Raw genomic sequence first — 19947 nt, 5'->3', positions numbered from 1 at the left:
TTTAAATGGATATTTAAGATCAGGGAAATATATGCAATATACATCTTGAAATTCTTTTCCTTCACAAACATTCACGAAAACAGTGCAGTACCCCGAAGAATGAATGACAGTTGAATGTTAGAAACCCAAAGCCACCCCTACATCTAATCACTCCCACGCATAAGCAGTAGCAAAGGAGCGACCACCCTCCACACACCAGCAAAAAAGAATCATCTGCATCCCCAGTCGAGCATTCAAGCGTGCAGCAAAGCATCAAGAATGACAGACGTGTAGTTTCCAAAAGACCACTCGTTCTGCCGGTTTTCCACATACCACAGCTCTCACTCTCTCTCCCTAATAAGGGAAAAATTGATGTCCACGTTTCGTAGCGAAAGGGCAGACATCACAAGACAATTTGCTGATTCTTTGCTTTAAAAGTCTGTTGCCTTACTTTTTCCGAGCTCTCTGCCCAAATAACTCGGGTCTCTGGGCTCACAGCCAGCAGCCAGCTCGCTGTCTTCAATCTTCCGTGTACTCCCATCAGGCAGCCACACCGGCCTCGAATTAGCTCGTCTCCAAATCCACGAAACTCCGGTTCCTTGACGGCACACTACTCTTCCAGACCGCGTCCTTGGCATATAAGGACATGCTTGGTACAGCTCTATGGGCCGCCGTTCGTGCATTGTGCTGTCGGTTTTCCTTGCTTATACAAGTGTCTTATACTTTCCTGTACTTTTCCGCCACAGTTAACGCTGAACATATTTATGCAGTTGAAAATACACAGATGTAGCATTCATCTCCAAAGAATTCAAAACTAAAAATGAATCCGCAGTCTTATTCATTTGTTACCTAAGAAATGCCACGAAAATCCCAAACGTGCTTAAATTGTTTTATAATGCTTAGTAATCGGTCCAAGTTACAGCTCAATTCTTACACAGTATGGAGAATGGACTAATGGAGAACAGAGAGTGGTTAATGGAGAACTAATCACAGTGCTCTCATCTTTAGGATTTATGTGTCGAGAAAAAAGAATATCAGAAGATCAAGTTATAAATCTCGACAGAAAACTTACCTTCTGGAAATTGTGTTTTCTGCCGCAGACAGATCTTTGTATTCGGCATCACAAATTTCCTGCAATATAAAATTAAGCTGTGTTTCATTAGAATACTCTCTCTTTAGATTAGTCTCCAGATCCACAGCAGGATAATGTTCATAATATCCATTTCCTCTCTTGGCTAAACTCGTAACGATTAGACCTCAATTACATCCCTTGGGGTCCAATAGACAAAATATGTGTTACCTATGAAGATCCTTAGGTCCCAAGCCGCTACATAATTTCAGATCTGAGAGGACAGGAGATGCAATTCAATAAAGGTGCCAAAGCTTCTGTGAAAACTGTATAACATCCCAACCGCTTCATGGAAATTCGGAAATATTACTGCTCAAAATGGCGAAGCGTTTGACATGAGAATCAGAATCTTATCTCCGTTCGTAAGAAGCACTTGGAAGCTCAGTACTGTTACATCGTCACCCAAAATGGGTTTGAATATTCAGTGTTGTCATTTTATAAATGAATAACAATTTATGCCCTGCCAGGTCAGACACATGGGTGCGTGCTAATCCCTTTTTTTCCTGTATCACGTTAATCTTTTTATGCTCGATCAACTACCCTGTTGTCTCCTGTTTACTCTGTGGAAATGTAGGATATATCTGAAAGAGCAGCATTTCCCACAACGCAAGTGCTCGGGCTTATTGGATTTTAACTGGAGCCTCGGAACTGCAATCAATCATTTCAGGCTTTCTCGATGCGCACTTTATCGATTTTATCGCAGTACCTCTTGAATCTCTGTCATCATTAAACTGAATAACTTGCTGTTGGAAATCTAAGCTCTCTCTGTATGTGATCAAAATCCTATACCCTGAATCTATTTCTATATCAGACAGCATTTGCTGCTGCTTTTCGCTGAATTAGTTGTGCGAGCTGGTCACAAAAGTGAGTAAGGAACCTTAGTATAATGGGGCCTACTTTAAAAATAAAACAGCCTGAAATCTGTCACTGGAATAAATTCGTACCGTTTTAACATTATATCCATTTGTTTCATGAAACTTTTAGATTTAAGTTACGTGAAAATTGCTGAAGAAGGAGGCATCAATATTCAGAATCGAAAATCACACATTGTGCCGGAGACGTGTGCATTAAGACATCCGAGAGAATATACTTGCTGTTCAAATCAGTCTCGTTCACAATTTCCTTTTTGGTTTGCAATTCATACATTAAGCAGTAGTTCACTAGTCGAAACGTTATGACCAAACCCTAAAGGAAATTATCAAGAGAAACAAATTTTTCATTCATCTCACACCGTCTCTTCCCGTCGCGGCGTAAAAACTTTTGGCCGAAAGAGCGCAACTGCTTTAGTAGAGAAACCAGCGCGGTGCTATTTCACTGAAGGTATATGATTGAAATGGAGCAAAACTGCAAACGTAAATTGGAATGAAGAAATTATGTTATTATCTTTGCCCGCCTATTAGACAATTTTTCAACTCCTAAACGGATTTGCATCTTTCCCATCAAAATGAGCAGAGTACATATTTGAATTTATATCTCAATAAAGATTTGGATAATTCCTGAATTCAGCAGGAGGCCAAAATTCTGAATTCAGCAAAGGCCAAAATTCCCAGCATTATCAGGAAAGCTCTAGGTAAGCCATGGGAAAAATTAAAACTGTAAGAGTTTTTATTTTCCTCCTAGCCCAAGCAGATTTCAAATCTGAACCACATTATTTTGCATGGTGGTGGCGTCATCCTACGTCATGTTTACATGATTAATACATTTCCTCACGAAGACCATTCCCTCCAGCAATTGCTTTTAAACAACCACTTGCGTTGCAGGAATTAGGCGATTCGCTTTCTGTAAGATGTCGGAGATATTTACGGTTTCGTTCATGGCATTTATGACTATTACTTTGCTAAGTATGCTGATTTATTCCTGCCGCTTCCGAACTGAATATTCTATTTTAGAATATTTAACTCTGGGCGCCCGCAGCATATTTGGTCCCAGTGTTTCAGATATTCGGTTGTCTTTAACAATTAGATATCCATTGGATTACGTCGTTGATTTTTTTGCTGTTTGATTGACTGTTATTAATACTCTTGCTTATTTTTCCGGCAGCTGTCAATGTAACTGCGAGCGAAGTCTCTCAATTACCTAAGGACCAGAACGTCCTGCGAGGTGCGAATGTTACTTTGTTCTGCATTTTTCCACGATCACAAGATACTGCTGACGTTCGTTGGTGGAGGGACGGCGACAAGACATTTTTAAAAAATGACAGCAGAAGACATTTGACTGTAGAAACGGGAAGGGGAGCACTTGTACTCTGGAATGTCACATTCGCCGACTCCGGAATGTATTACTGTGAAGCAAAGTATCAAGAACGATCTTACGGGAGAGGAAGTGGCTCCCGGCTCACTGTTTTCGGTGAGTGTGGCTGTTTGGAGATTTTCATCTCTGTGCATTTTACATCAAACTTAGTGGTGAGGATAGAACGAAATGTTTATTCTTGATAAAGCAAACGGCGAGAATACATTCCTTTCCCACGTTTAAATATACCCCAGTCCAGATGTTCTCAATTAGCAATTATAAAGAACAGAAGAATTAATCACATTTCATGTAGCAGCTTCAAGGCGCATGATAGAGTTAATTTAGTTTATCGTATCGTACTTCCCCAGGCTCTTTCCCGCTGCTGTTCATGCAGCCCTGTTCATCAGGTATCTCCCATTTTAAACTAATGTCCAAGGTTTGTGATACCTTTGGACTTTACCCTTATCATCGCGAAGGTACTCTCAACGCAACGAGTTACTTTACAAGCAGGGTTAGGATTGTTTTGCAAGCAAGAAGTCGAAACATTATTCATACTAATGTGAATGGCTGCAGTTGGATAACACTATTCGTCATCACAGAGGAAGCAAAATATATGAAAACGTATATTATCTCTATTAAAAGGTATGTATGCAGCAGCACAATGCTCCATTTCCGCATCTACAAGTAGAGAGGAATAACACCCAGTTCCAATCGACATAATTCCAACATCGTGACCATTTCTCACATGCCCTGCAAGTTGTCATTCCAACTTTTGTCATGCAGGATTAGCGAACTCTATATTTCTTTCACCACACAAAATGAGGAGAAATACAGACCTCTCAAGATCGAGGTGAATTCTGATGGGGTTAGACAGTAAACTGCAGAATGCCGAGCGCAAACCCTCATTCAACACCTCCGCTGGCAGATATTACCACAATAGCATCACGGTCTAAATGAAGATTTTTCTTCTCAGGTTTGACTTTGATGCTTCTCCTTCGACTCTTAAGCTCTGACTACTAATTACATTCTCACCAAACCTCAGTGGATGAAGCAGGCTTTCCTGCACCGTATCTGCACCCCTCATTATTTTGTCTGCCTCTATCAAACGTTCGCTCATTCTTTTACGAATCTTGGGAAAAAAATCTAACCAGTTAAATCTTTCCTCGTAATTCATGTCCTCAAATTCTTGCAAACTCCTTGTAAGTTCTCTTGAACTCATTCAATCATATTGATAACTGCCTGCAGCTAGATAACCTGAACAGCGAACAATACTGCTAATTTGTTCTCACTAACTTCTAGTACAACTTCAGCACAACATCCCAACTTCTGCGCTCAATACTCTGATATATAAATGCCAATAGGAGAAAGACTATCTTTACGATACTATCCGTCTTTGGCTCCACTTTCAAAGATTTCTCGATCTATATTCCAAGATCATTTTTTACCGCTCTCCTCAATTCCAGTTTCTTTCACTGTGTAAATCCGAGATTGGTTTGTCTTCTCAAAGCGCAACAGCTTACAATTGCCTTCGTTTAATCCTATCTGCCATTTTCAGCCCATTTTTACACCTGGTCTATAACCCGCTGCAAGCTGTCATAGCCATGCGGCACACCACTTGTCAAAAGCCTTCATTCAAAGAACAACTATCTGCTACATACTCTGGCTTCTCCGCGAAGCCAACGTTGACTCTTTCATCCTGAATGCCAAGCGAAGGCTCTTGATCAACCCAACATCCCATGCAGTGCTTTTCCAGAGCTCTTGCTAAGATCCACGTTGACCATATCCACTGTTATTCTTCATGAAGATCCATGGTAAGACGCTCGGAAAGCTCTTTAAGGTTGATTAGACGGAGCCTTCCTTGCACAAAACAATGTTGTCTAATTATTTATATATCCTATTCTTTAGAATATCTCCCGATAAATTACCTACGTATCTGTAATACCCATTAGTCTGTAATATCCAGTCTGTAAGTTCTCGCCAGACGAATCTGATTGAATTTATTGAAGGAATGAAAAGCAGGATCGATAAAGCTAGATAGAATTGGTTGTTGTGTACTCGGATTTTCAGAAGGCCTTTGATACCATACACACGGCTGTTTAACCAGCTACGAGCCCAAAGTATTACAGGAAAGATTCTAGGGTGGATAAAGCAGTGGGTGAAAGACAAAGAATGGGAATAAAGGGAGCAATACCTATTTGGCTGCCCGTGACTGACGGTGATCCCCACAGGGGTCTGTGTTGTGACTGAATCGCTTAAAATAATTTGTCAATGACATGGATTATGGAATTGTTGGCTTTGTTGCAAAGTTTGCAGACGGTATGAAAATATTTTTTAGGAAATAGAGAGGGTACAGAAGGATTAGATTAAGAGAATTGGCAAATAAATGGCAGATAGAATGCAACGTGTAGAGGAATGTGGTCATGCACTTTGGTTCAGTGTGTGAACGTTTCGACTATTTTCTAACTGGAGCGAAAGTCCAAAAACATTGGGCAAAGGGACTTGGGAGTCCGTGTGCAGTATTCCATGCAGATTAATTTGCAGGTTGTCTCTGTGGTCAGGAAGGCAAATAAAATGACAGCAATGTTTTCAAGAGGACTAGAATATAAAAGCAAGTATGAATATTGGGACTTAGAAAGCACTGGTGAGGCGTCACGGCATATTGTCAGCAGTTTGAGGCCACTTATCTCGGGAAGAATGTGGAGGAACTGGAGTGGGTTCAAAAGTGGTTCATGACAATGATTTCAGAATTCAATAGCTTATCATATGAGGAGCTCTGGGCCTGTTTCCACTAGAATTCAGAAAAAAATAAGGCTGACTTTATTCAAACGTATTTAAAGGTGAAATCACGTGATTGTGTGGATATGGAGAGGATGTTTCCTATGTTGGGAGAGTCTAAGATCAGAGGACGCAACCTTAGAATAGATGGGGATCTTTTTAACAAGGAGATGAGAAGGAATGCCTAAAGCCAGAGAGTGGTGAACCAGTGTAGTTTTTTTTTGGCACAAGCAGCTATAGAGACCAAGTCTTTGTAAGTCTGGATATTTACAGCAGGTGTTGATATATTCTTGATTGATCAGGGCATGAAGAGCTAAGGGGAGGAGGCATGAGATTGGGGCTGAGAGGAAAATTTCAGCTATGATGAAATGTCCAGAACAAACTAGATGGCTGAAGTTTCCTAATTGGGCTCCTCTATCCAATAGTCATATGGTCTTAAAACATTAGTTATACACTTGTTCTCCGGAACATCCAATGGTAAGGACATTTTGAACAGTTTCATCGGGGCCCTTTCACTTTCTGCATTAGCTTCGAACGAGGTCCGATAGGACACCTTGCCATGTTCTAGGGATATCTGCACCCCAATTTGCTCCAAGATTGTAATCCGTATAAGGACTATGGCATTGCTTCTGTTTTGCTTAGTTGCATAGCCTCTGTGTACGTCTCCCGAGAAAACACTGATGGAAATAGATTAGATCTCACCCCGCCCCGACAATCTCTTTAGGCTCCATTCATTGTTGAACTCGCTGATCTTCAAATAGATCAATTTTATTTGTCGATATCCCTTTACGCTTAATGTATATGCAGAAAGCTTCGATTTCTTCCACCTTGGGATTGTCCTTCACCTAGAATTTGAGAAGGCCAATATTGAAGTCGGTGTAGGCACGGGAAGTGGAGTCGGGCAACGGTGATCTCCGGATAGCTATTGTAGGCCGAGTGAAATCCTAACTGCTGTGATAAACAGATAAAGCAATCTAACTATTGAATGTCTCCTGTTAGACGCCGTAGCTGTAGCGGAGGCAGCCCATGTTTACAAAACCTTAAAATTGGGCTCACGTTTTAGTGAGCTCTGTGTACGGTGAAATTGAAGCTGTTCAGTTCCTGTTTGAACCTCTGCAAGGCATCATTTCCATAAGCGACCCTATAGCAGTGACAAGTCACTGTCGACCATTTTCCTGCAGGACTTCAGGCTTTAGAAAGAATAGAACAATAGAATCAATGCGCATAATATCAATTTGCATTTGCGTTCCAGATTTTTTCACGGAGGAGATGATCTGCACATTCAACACGGGGAACTGTTGTAGGAATGATTCAAATTCCGGGGAAAGCTCTATTACTGGATGTTCATGACTAGGAAGCTTAATCCCAAGATCTGTAACACTCCCTTGACAGTTGAGCTGCCAGAAAATTAAACTCCATTACGATAGACATCTGTGATATTTTGGTTTTTGCAGCTCAGTCTTAATATGAAATAAAAAACCCAAAGGTAGCAAAGTTTGCAAAGTCAACTGCGCAAAAAAATGTTCAGAAAAGCTCAAATACCATTCAAAAGAGAATGTCTTCCTCACTTCGGACCACTTAGCTTCGCCATCGAAGTGTATCCTCTGAACTTTCCTTTCCTCTGTCTCCCAAGATTACCGTATTTGTTCCACTTATCTTGTGACTGTCTGGACTGATTGGTAACTACATTTGCTGTGTGTGACTACATACACTATACAGTACTGTATTTTGCAACTTGGCCCCAGAAGAGCAATGTTTCGCTCAGTGGTGTGTGCGTCTGGTTGTGCAATAATAAACAGAGCGGGAAAATAAAATAATTTATTAAATACCGGTTAATACTGGCGGGTAACTCATTTGATAGTTAGAGTGTCATGCCAGTTGATGTGAAAATGAAGAAATCTACCTGCACTGAAATGGATCGAAAATACCCAATATAACTTTGTTTTTATTCAAGTTCCTCCAACTCCATTGGAAATTGTTCCTGTTGGAGGGTTTTCGTCTCCTCGAAAGCTTCTTTGTAAAACGGCTGCCTTCTACCCGGAGAAATTAGAAATCGTTTGGCAAAGAAATAAGAAACGAATTCACATGGGAATAGAAACTGTGCCAAACTCGTACGTTGATGGCATGTACGAAGCTTCTAGTTTATTGGAAATCACGCAGTCTACATGGGGAAAAGATATTTACACCTGCCTGGTGTCGCATGTCTCTCTCACGGCGCCTGTAAGTTTCAGCTACATCCTGGAGCAAGGTAAGCTGGTGTCTTGATGAAGTAATGATGTTGGGTCTCGACCTTTAACGTCGATATTTTAGATGTGCCTGATCGGCGGAGTTCTTCGAGGATTTTCTGTGTAACTCTGGATATAAGCATGCTCAGAATCATTTGCGCTTAATATAAGATGGAAGCGCTTGCAAGTGATAGTGGTGGGGTCAGTGTGACGTTTTAAGAACAGTAACTGAATAACTAAAAGGAAGACTAACTAATTTTAAAGATCAATTATTGACAGTGAATAACAAACGTGAAAGGAATTCAGAAGCTGATGTGTTGTTCCTGTTGCTCTAAATCGTGTAGCACGAATGATGAAATTGAAATCGTTCAATAGTTGTAAGGTAGCAAACTTCTGGGCATTTGCTAAAAATATCATAAAGCGTCTCTCCCTCACTGTGCCTCTCAGTTTCAGTTACATCCTGGAGCAAGGTCAGATGGTGTCTTGATTGCGTCCTGGTGTAAGTTATCGGACGGAAATGTTGTTATTTTATTCCTCTCCTGATCTACGTCTTACCTTCTGCATTTTGTGCACTCTGAATTTTGAACATGTTCAGAATCTCTAGCACTGATGGAAGGATGGAAACGTTTCCAAATGATATCGGTGTGTCAATCAAATCTGGTTAAGAACAGTCACAGAACAGCTTCCCATCACGGAAGTAGGGCGAATTTTTCAGATTACTTGATTACAGTTTACATTCTGTCTTTTTCGATCGTTTCTTAATTAAGTTTCGAATTAATAAAGATGCTAATGATAATAATAGAAAGGATTACATTACTAACGGTTAACGAATACAAACACAGAGTCCGAGTAACATATGTAATCTAAGCCTCCAATCTCGTAATAACTGAAAATTGAAAGGATTCAAAAACTTTTATACGAAAAAGTCCCCCTAAACTAAAAAAAAACTAAACAAAACAAAAGCTGGGCTGCAGTGTTTGACTGGTTAAAATCAATATTTGTCATTAACTCCGCTCCTCTATAAGCGAACAGATGGTTATTGAGGAGGATTCGGAAAAGGTCATCTGACATTATATGAAAATTCGAATAAATGTCCTCCAAGTTTCTTCAAATTTAACCGAAATATCGATAGTACCACTTTTATTTTTTTATAGGTTTAAACATGTCATAGTTTGGGAAAACCATTGAAATCTAGTAGGGGGACAAAACTCTCCCCATTTAAATAAAATGGATCTTCTGTCTATTAATGTTAGAAATGCAATCAAACAGCAAGCTGAACGGGATAAATGACTAGAGTCCATCACTGGTTGTAACGTTCTCCTTCGAGTGTAACTGATAACGTTGAATTCAACGTCGAGATAAACCACAGTCAATGAGAACCAGATCGCAGTAAGATTAACCGTTTACTGTTCATTCTTCACATTAACATATGGTGAAAACTGTTGATAAAACAATACAAGATTGATACAGTATTTGGTCCTACCTTAATATCACATTTCAATTGTAAATACTTGCAAAGGTGACTATAACTACATTACACTAAGGTGCAGTATACAGGCAGAGTTTACCTGCTCCATTGACTACTTTAAATACACTTCAATGCAAACTATCCGCAACTCTTTAACTAACGAAAGCATAAATATTATCGACCGTCGTTACTTCTAACAGGATCGGCATTAACATCTTAGTTCAATATATCGATTATCTATTAACTTACAGCGTTGCTCTCACTGTGATTTCTCATGCCTGCAAAACAACATCTGCTCTGGTGTGCCTCGTTGTGAGCCCCCACCCTCGCGTTAATTCCAAACCGGTATTTTCCCACAAGACGCGGCGAAACCGGATGTGACGTCATCGCATGCCGATATATTTTACATTCACTGAATATACTTTGAACACTTCTAATTCTAACTAGAAAACACTATCGAATGAATTACTAAGCAAAAATATTATAAACTAAATAAATGTCGTAAAGACAGCACACTGGTAATCCCAAAATTGCAGTAATAGGATGAGGTTGTAAATCGATGCGCAGAACTACTGAAATAGTATCAAAAATGTTCTTCCAATGTTTTTCCGGAAGAGAGCAAAACCAGAACATTTGTGTCACGGAAGCAACGTTGGAATTGCATCTGTCACAGACAGAATTTATATGACAATAAAAACGAGCAAACTTATCCTTAGACATATGGGCCATATGAACTACTTTAAATTGTACCAAGGCGTGCCTGGCACACATTGAAGAACTGTTAACAAGTTGGAGAATTTTCTCCCATTTCTCTGTAGTTAAAGATACCTCAAGTTCTATTTCCCATTCATTCTTAATTTATCAGATGCAGCTAGACGTATTTTCGCAATCGGATCATAAATAATTGCTGCTAAACTCTTCTGATAGGGGTTTAAACCTATTTTTTCCTGTAATTTCAGTTTGATGTGTTATCGGAAACATAGGTAAAATAACATTCAAGAAGTATCTAATCTGTAAATATCTGAAAAATGTGATCTAGGCAAATTATACTTATTAGAAAATAGTTCAGAAAACTTGAGACAGTTATCCACGAATAAATCACGAAAACATGCTATCCCGGTCGTTTTCCATAAAAGAAAAGCTTGATCAGTTCTGAATGTTTTGACGAAAACATGGATATAATAGGACTTGATAGGAGAAATTTATTCAAACGAAACATTTACGAAATTGAAACCATATTCGTATTGCATGTTTAGTTATTGGATTAGTTGTTTGTTTATTCACTTTAGTAAGTGCAAAGGGAAGCGAGGCCCCTAAAATAGAAGCCAAATTGAGCCCTGTGCTGACTCGCACTCCAGGTTCACACAACTTGGACATTGAATTTCATCCAAATCTTTTTTCGGAAACGTTAAATATTGAACATTAATTCCCCAAGAATAGAATCTAAAGGTAGGCACTCAATGTGAATGGTGCTTAAAAACAAATGTCTTATACCCTCAGTTTAAATCGTGTCGGATTAATTAAGAAATTGATTTCGTGTGGTACGTGTTAGGTAACAAACTTCCAAACATCTGTCAAAGATGAGAAAAAGCAAAACTTAAACTCTAAATCGCATAGTGGTATAACAAAAGGGGAAACCATCTGCTGGTGAGTGAAGGTGTATTTAATTGATATAGTTTTCCCGGAAAAATGTCGGCATGGGGCAAAATCAGAATCAAGGCAGGAATTCCTGAACACTGAGGCGTGACACTTAATTACCACCTGTATCTAATACATATGGAGTGAAACTGTAAACAGACTTTGACAAAACTCAGTCTCTGCATAATTCCCTTCCAATAATAGTGGCAACACAGTTCAAATAGATGACTGGGGTTTATATATGTTTTCATTATGCAGTTTTCCATTAATTCGGGTTTCTCACTCGTAAAACTGTGGAAAACATAACAGTGGGAAAATGCGTTTCATATGCTCGATACACGTTCAGGAGACTTAGATGTACAGTGTTATAAACTCATGAAGTAAGCGAGTAATTTTAGCACGTAATGCAGAAGCGAAATTTTGAGGCACCAGGACTCTTTTGGCGTGCCTATTCGTACTAAAGAATATCCTTGACAGACGTGACTTAAAAGGTTAAATCGAAATTAGAATTGTATTAGACGATTACACGTTCAATTGTTGTGCTAATATCTATTGTCAAGAGAAGTACAGGAGAAAGCATCCGAGCCTATTCTTAGTTTTAGTAAATAGCTCGTATGTGTCTGGAGAAACTAAAAGCCAGATTTCTTTGTTCTATACGGTATATTCTGTAATTTTGCTATCAGTATTTCGTGAGGTTTGAAAGGACCCTATATAATAGTCTACATTGTTGCTTCTCATGTGTGGATTTGTTTTTAGATGTATAAATGCTTCACGGTTTCTTTTTCAAGGCGCTGATACCAGATTGATTCTCGCATGTGCATTGGGCGGATCAGCAATTTTAAATGTAATTTTGATAATAGTTTTGCTGAAATTCAAGTTAAAGAGATCGCACGGTAAGAAGACTGATTGCTGAGAAACATCACCTCTATTCGTACAAAATAGAAGCGTTAATGACATTTAACTTCAAAACAGTAAATGACATTTACAGAATATTTGGAAATGGATCGCGATTGTCGAAGCCAGATGTCAGTGATAATATTCTAGCACAATATATGCTTGATCATAAAGTTCAATTATTTCACCAGTCCACTAGAAATATTTCATATCTCATTTCTGAATGCCGTTACATGGAGTTCTTCAAATGTCTTTTTTTTTAATGCAGTGGCAGATCCGTATTTTGAAACGTAAATGACTTGGCGTAGATCTAAACTCCCTCTGATTGTGTAAAGAACATTGACTAACTTTCATTGGTTTTAATTTCAATTTTGGCTGGCATACTTAAATACAGTACTGCCGCTGTATGCTATTATCACTTTACAGCCTCGCTGAAAGTCAATGCCTTTTGAGCTAAGCACCAGGTTAATGCAGAATACAGTATATTAGCACGACTGTTACCAACAAATATTTTCTGACAGATCCGTGACTTCAGCAGTTCCACTTATACGATTAATTCGATTGGTATCAAATGAATGATGTACGATGTTTACAATGCAAATCATTTATTTTTGTTTTTTTTTCTGAAGGGGGTAACAAAAATTCTTTGGACGGATGTCAGAATGAAGACCCGGTAGGTTAAGCGACTGGTTTTGTTTCAGGGCGGGATATTTGCATAGTAAAGTTATCATGAATCTATTTAATTCCATAACACTTTGGAGCGTAGTATGGAAAATAAAACTGTTTTCCCCATCAAATATTTATTTTCAAGTATATATCCAAGATTTAATTGAATGTTCCCGTTGCATTTGTTTCCAGTATCCTTTCATGATTCCACACCGGTTCATAGCCGGTTGGATTGGAAGGGGAACGGTCATATTTACCATTGGAAGGTCAATTGCTTTGAGAAATAATTCAACACGTATCTGAGACTGTGAGAAACTACTAAATCCTAGTTTACGAGAATAGCAGTTGACTGGAGAATGGGAAACTACAGTACGTGCACGAATCAATTCATAATGTGTGATACATTTGATCTGACGGCAGTAAGCAAGGTAAAAATGTAAAGAAATCTTGTTTTGTTGGAATGGTCTCTGCAATATTAAATGCGGTTTTAACCCCGATCCGCAACTTAGATCCACACAGCGGTGGAATGGAACCGAATATACTTGCAAAAAAACCTTGTAGTGTGTGGTGAACAATGATACTCCCCATGGCACCTTCTCGTCCACGATGATACGCTGAATGAGTATTGTCCTCAATTTGGGATAAAAAGTCTTAAACGGATAAAAGTACTGTCGTCTCCCATTTGGATTCCAACCAGAAAATTATCTGTGGATTCTGACCGATTTTGGAAAGAGAACCAGTTGACATTCCAGACTGAAGACCCTTCCGCAGATTGCAACGAGAACATGAACTATTTCCCTTTAACTGGTGGTTCTTGATCTACTAAAATGTTGTGTGTTCTATTTCTCTGCTTTACTTCATGCTTCCAGCACTTCAATGTTATTATTTTTTGGTACATGGATTCATTCTCAAGATAACCCTTGTCTTCCTGTGTTTCATTAATCACATTCTCCAGTTTCATTCATTTAGTTTTAATTTTACCTAACGACTTTAGCTGCAAATGGAGCAGCTGCAGCAACTAAGATAAGATAGTCCTGCAGACGTCATTGATTTCATTACGGTAGAATTCCGCTAAAACTTCTACCAGTGTTCGTAACACTTCCGGAAATGCAGGGCTATTGCTTAATCTAAGCAACTTATATCTAAGTTGAAGTTGAAGTGGAAGTTGAAGCATTCATGATAAATTTTGACTATTATTTTATTATTCTGAAATGCTATGTCATTACTTCAGTAAAACAAATACCATTTTTATCATTTACTGTAACAACTACGTCTATTGGTTCTAACTACTTGGATCGTAATTTACCAGCAAATCCAATCAAATCAACGAAGGCCCAGGATGCCGCTCCCCTGTTTCCGGCTAGTGTTAAGCGAGACTTAGCATCGGGACTTGCCATTTGCTCCAATATCCTCAACTTAAATAATGTGATTGTTAAGGGTCATAGTTTCAATTTGCACCGCAGGGACGATTTCAGATCAGGACAATGATTACGATAATTCGACGCATGCGTAAAAGATATAACATGGGCCTGTGCCCATGCACAGAATTTTGAGCGATGTAAGAGACAAGATTTACCAGATCAAAAAGAAAACACAGAGATGACCAGAACTGAGAACTCCATCCTATTCCTACGACTGTTATAAGCGGTGATTTGATAATCTAAACATAGCGATTTTCAGCCTGAAACGGTCGAGATCCCTCCTCCGGTATGATGTATGAACTGTATCATTGTGCGCAGACAAAATGTTATTCCAACATTTTTTTTATTCTCGGTGTTTAGATTTGGCAAATTTAATTTAGTTTATGATCACTGAGCTCTATATCAATGATCTGTATTAAATATGTTTTTCCAACAGGCTGAACAAGCACCGGTTGAGCACACCACTGCCTATGCTTCACTAAACCATAGGGAGAGTAAACCATTTATCAAAGATGGACAACATGAGGAGCGAGTTATCTATTCCCAGGTAAAGCAGAATTAGCGTGAATGTGACATAGATTTGCATTAGAGATATATCACTGTAAGAGGCCATTCCGGTGCAACCAGCCCGTGCCGCTCAGTCACACCCAAGTGACCAATTAACCTCCTAACCTGTAAGTCATTGGAGGAAACCGGAGTACCCCAGAGGATTCATATTTGTATATTTAATCATCGTCCAAGAGGAAGTTAATTTTACAAACTTGAGGATACCATTGACACTGTAACAAAATATAAGGTTTGTCACAGCTAATCCCCTTTTAAGGGAAACATCTTACCGTTCTGGTAAAAGCATAATATTTTCTTCCGTCTGCGGAGACTCCAACCTGAAGGGATGTATGTCGATTTCTATAACTTTCCGGAATTTCTCCATCGTTCCATTCTCTCTTTTTTCTATTCTCCGTTTCACTTTTTCTCTTCTCGTCATCTGCCCATCAGGCTGCCCTCCTCCCATGTGCTCCTCCTTCTTCCATTTTGCAGGGTCCACTGTCCACCACCCCCCCCCCCGTCTCCGACTCCTTCATACACTGTTTACCTTTTCTTTTCTTCCCGACATCTCCCAGCTTCTAACGTCATTCCAATCCCACATACCTTCGCACTCACCTGTTTTCATCTGTCACCTGCTACTTTTCCCGCACCCCCTGCACACCTTTATATTCTGGATTCTAATCTATTCCAGTCCCGATAAAACGTCTCTACCAGAAACAATCGACAGTTTACTTTCCTTCTTACATGTTGCCTTACCTAGTGAATTCCTTCAGTATTGGGTTTGCATTCTTCAAGACTTCTAGCATCTGCAGAATCTCCAGAGATTACTTTTTCCTTGCTTTTACAAATTTAATTTCACATGTAATTACCCGTGTGGAATCGCCAAGAAGCACCAAACTAGGAATGCCATCCTTCCTACCGTCAATTATCAGCTCCGTAATAAACATGCGTCTGAGAATAACCGAAGAGAACTGAACTACCGGAAATACAGAATTGTGACAAAACTGTAATCAGAGAGTCTGACTGAACAAAGTGCTAACGTTCATTCTATATGTTATGCGCTGTCTACTGACAACGATGTCCATGTGCATTTGGAACTGTGTTGGCACGTGCGGCTGAGCAAACACCTATGAGATCCATAAACGAAACCGGATGCGGCATTCAGTCACAGATGAGAGAAAATGCAATTGTACTATAAGTTTGCCAATTGTTTTGTACCACATCTGCCTCTTCAAGGGTTTCTCTACTCTCGTATCTTGATTTTGTTAAAGAACTTTTTAAGTAAGGCATGAATCGCTAATATAGAAATAATTAAGGGAAATCTTGAAACAATGTTGAGATAATTGTGTTCAAGCGTAAGCAACCTAAAGTTCTTTACTGATCAGTACATCTCTAAATTATTTTACAATGCTGTGATTCAATCAGTCACAAAATACGCGACTAACCGCTGATTTTGGATTACTTTCACAGGCTAAAGGAAATGGAGCTGACAAACTGACATATGCCGCTCTGCAGATTCCCGATTCGAGTTACACACAGGCATCCAAACATCAAAGCAAACATACATTGTACGCAGATGTAAATACATCAAAGGAGCTGTGTAGCTGAGAATCCGATTGCAGTTCATAGCCATATATTATCAATGAGTGTAGGCCAGAGCATTGCTACGTTTCGTTTCTTGCATCCACAAACGGTTGATGATCGACGTACATGTCATGATTGGGAAAATAAATGATCATTTTGGTCTTCGACGTTTTTCCGATTTAGAGAAGCAATTGTCATAAAATAAAACCTAAGTAAATTAAGAAAAGAACAGCAATAAACCACTCCGGCCCTGTCCACTGCCCGGCCATTCAAGGTGATAATATCAGATATGCTCAGTCGCAGTCTCCTCCTCCGGTCTACTGCACAGACCCGACCATTCCAAGAAAAAATACTTCCTTCCCCTTAAAAGTTTCCCAATAGTTTTACCCCCGCAGACCTTACAGGATGAAGAATAAATCCAGAGATTCGCCACCATGGGCGAGAATTTTTTTAGTGACAAGGAAAACCCGCCAATTAATAACCTAATCTTGCACAATTATATCAATGTTCAAACGAGGGAAATAGAAATCGGACGATATTCGAATATTCGCAATACGTTGTCGTGACAACATTTTGATGGAGAGAGAAACAGAAAGAGATTTCTGATTGGTAACCCGATGAAAAGTTATAAATCTAAGGCTATAACTATGTTTCTCACCCGTGATTCTCCCGGGAACCTTTCACGTTATAATAGAAATTATCGTGGAATTTGCAGTAAATGTAAAATGTTTGTTAAAAAAAACTTTCACTATATCAACGATCCCGATGGCTAGGGAAAACTGTTGATCTTATGTGAGAGAACCGGGTACATGAATAATATTACATAATTCGTGGGCTTACATCAATTGTCTGATCCGAATGCAGAGAAAATTAGTTCAGTAGTCTCCGGTGTTAACTCGGACTGTCAAATCGAAATGGATTTCTTTTTTTTATTTGCTAAATTTGAAGCTTCCCAACTTTTTCATCCCAACAGCTAAATATATGTTTTTCTTTGTTATAAGTACTTTCAAAGAGCTAAATACTTTTTTTCAGTGCAAGTTTCAATGACCAAGCATCTATTGAATTAAAAACACTCTGGTCAATATTTGTAAAGTGCATTTGAAACTGATAAGGTATCTGTAGTTTGTTTCCCCCCGATTGTGATTCCCGTCATTCCCTTCCAGTCGGAGAATATATTTGCAGTTCTGAACTCCAAGTAGGTACCTTTGCACTCAAATTGATTTCATGGGTGTGGTTCCACTCTTTATTATTTACTGCAGACTTTTTCTCTCCGTCTCCCTCTTTCTCTTGTTCACTCCCTCTGTCTCGCTCACTCAGACACATGTACGCGCATGCGCACAGACAGACCCACACAAACACAAACACACACACACACACACACACACACACACACACACACACACACACACACACACACACACACAGACACACACACAGTTTCTCTCGTTGCTGCGGGGGGAGTTTCCTGCCGACTATCGAGTCGGAGATCTCGAAAAAGAGCGACGCAGCAGACATTAGCACCGTAGGTCAAAGAGTTTTTTGCTTTGCAGTTCCCTTCTCGTGCGGAGTGACTCCATTCTGTCCTTTCATTAGGGAGAAAGGGGGGATGGGGCATGTTGAATTCGTTGCAATGACGATTAGATTTTCCGTACTGCAAATCATCGTCTCTCTCGGGGTCTTTGCAATTGTTTGCTTGCAGGGGTAGGAGCAACAGTAGGCGTGGGGGAATGGTACCTGTTCGTGGGAGGAGGAGGAGAAGGCTCCGCAGAACCTTCTAACGTTTTCTAACGTTTCTAGCCCCATTTCTAAAGTTTCTGCTGTCATTCATTGCTTGAGTTACTCTTCTGTTTTATTCGATGTCGGATAATTCAATATTGTATATTCAATATTGTATATTTTATGTATTCTCTGACAATTAATTGGTACTATTGAAAACGCAGATGGTCCCAATTGGATTTTACCACAATAACCTTTTCTATCCATGTACTAATCCAAATGTACTTCACACATTGGAATCGTACCCAGTTCTAAAGATTCATCTTGTACTCTGGTCCATTTACCAAATCTCGTTTGTTGAAAAACTTGCCCTAGATCTCTTTTAAATATTTTCTCTCTCGCCTGTAATCGATACATTCTTATTCTCACTTAACCGATCCTGGGTAAAAGACTTTGACCATATCCCTGCCTACCCGTCCTGACATTACATATAAATGGTCACCACGCAACCACCTGAGCTCTAGGGATGAATAGCCCCAGTCTCTTCCTTTACTTTTTAATTGATTTTTATGCATTTTCGACAACACCACAAAAAAAAAACCCTAGAACGAAATAGGAAATTAATACAGTGCAAGATAAAAATACAATGGTTATATAATACAGAATATAATAATTGAAAAAGCACCCAAATTGAAGTCGTGTAAAGGCAGTGTCCGGCCCCAACCCCGCAAAAAAAAAAAAAAACTCCAGGCCAACCAGAGCAAAATGTAGTAAATATCAATCAGAACATTCAAACCACCAAAACTGTAAATACAATTAAAAACAGAAGATAATAACGGCTACTACCAAAAAAAGCTGAATCAAGAGACTGAAAAAGAAACTTAATCAAAAGGAAAGTTTTGAAAATACTTAATAAAAGGTCCCCAGGCCTTATGAAACTTTATGTCCGAATTAAGAATTGAGTAATGAATTTTTTCAAGATCCAAACAGGACATCATATCGTTAAGCCATTGAGCGTGCGTGGGTGGGGCAACATCTCACCATCTAAGATGAGCTAGACGTCTAGCCAGGACAGATCAAAAGATAATATTCGACGTTTTGTCAAACTCCAATGTATATCTGTCTCAGCCAAGAAACCAAAAAGAGCAATTAAAGGCTTTGGTTCTAAGTGGCGATTCAGAATACAGGTTAAAGTTAAGAAAATATCTCTCCAAAATTTCTCTCGACAAGGACAGGTCTAATACATATGAATGAGAGAAGCCTCGCCATTTTGCATTTATCACAAAGAGGACTAATACTAGGATAAAATCGAGATAATTTAGATTTGAACGTATGTGCCCGATGAACAATCTTAAACTGTAAAAGACAGTGGCGAACACAAAGAGAAGTTGAGTTAACCGACTTGAGAATCGAGTCCCAAACCTCATTTGATAAAGGGAGTCATTCCCAAGTCATTCTGATTTTATCCGAAAAGGCGCGCCATAAGGATATTAATTTATCACGAATAAAAGATTTTAAGCCTTTACCCAATGGATTAATAGAGAGAAACAAGTCCATAGCATTTTTCTCGGGCATCTCGGGGAAGTTGGGTAATAAAGGATTAATGAAGTGTCTAATTTGGAGATATTTAAAGAAATGGGCATTAGGTAGATTAAACATAGCAGAGAGATGTTGAAA

General features: G+C 39.2%; 1 protein-coding gene across 1 annotated transcript; it reads left to right on the top strand.

Moving 5' to 3' along the window:
- The first annotated feature begins 2873 nt into the window (after positions 1 to 2873).
- Positions 2874 to 17619, top strand: LOC132407144 (M1-specific T cell receptor beta chain-like). The gene is made up of 7 exons (XM_059993446.1): positions 2874 to 2949; positions 3149 to 3454; positions 8067 to 8360; positions 12232 to 12336; positions 12967 to 13010; positions 14861 to 14971; positions 16441 to 17619. Exons 1-7 carry the CDS (start codon positions 2895 to 2897, stop codon positions 16576 to 16578), a joined length of 1053 nt encoding a protein of 350 aa, XP_059849429.1. The 5' UTR covers positions 2874 to 2894; the 3' UTR covers positions 16579 to 17619.
- The last annotated feature ends 2328 nt before the right edge of the window (positions 17620 to 19947 follow it).

The sequence above is a fragment of the Hypanus sabinus genome, chromosome 17, assembly GCF_030144855.1.
Source record: "Hypanus sabinus isolate sHypSab1 chromosome 17, sHypSab1.hap1, whole genome shotgun sequence".
In the NCBI taxonomy this organism is placed as follows: Eukaryota; Metazoa; Chordata; class Chondrichthyes; order Myliobatiformes; family Dasyatidae; genus Hypanus; species Hypanus sabinus.
This window is presented reverse-complemented; position numbering and strand designations above follow the sequence as displayed.

Excerpts from the sequence above, each read along its gene's own strand:
- LOC132407144 (XM_059993446.1), top strand. The coding sequence starts at position 2,895 with ATGTCGGAGATATTTACGGTTTCGTTCATGGCATTTATGACTATTACT. Across the intron at positions 12,337-12,966 it reads CAAGTTAAAGAGATCGCACG|GGGGTAACAAAAATTCTTTG; the intron begins GTAAGAAGACTG and ends TTTTTTCTGAAG. Across the intron at positions 13,011-14,860 it reads GATGTCAGAATGAAGACCCG|GCTGAACAAGCACCGGTTGA; the intron begins GTAGGTTAAGCG and ends TTTTTCCAACAG.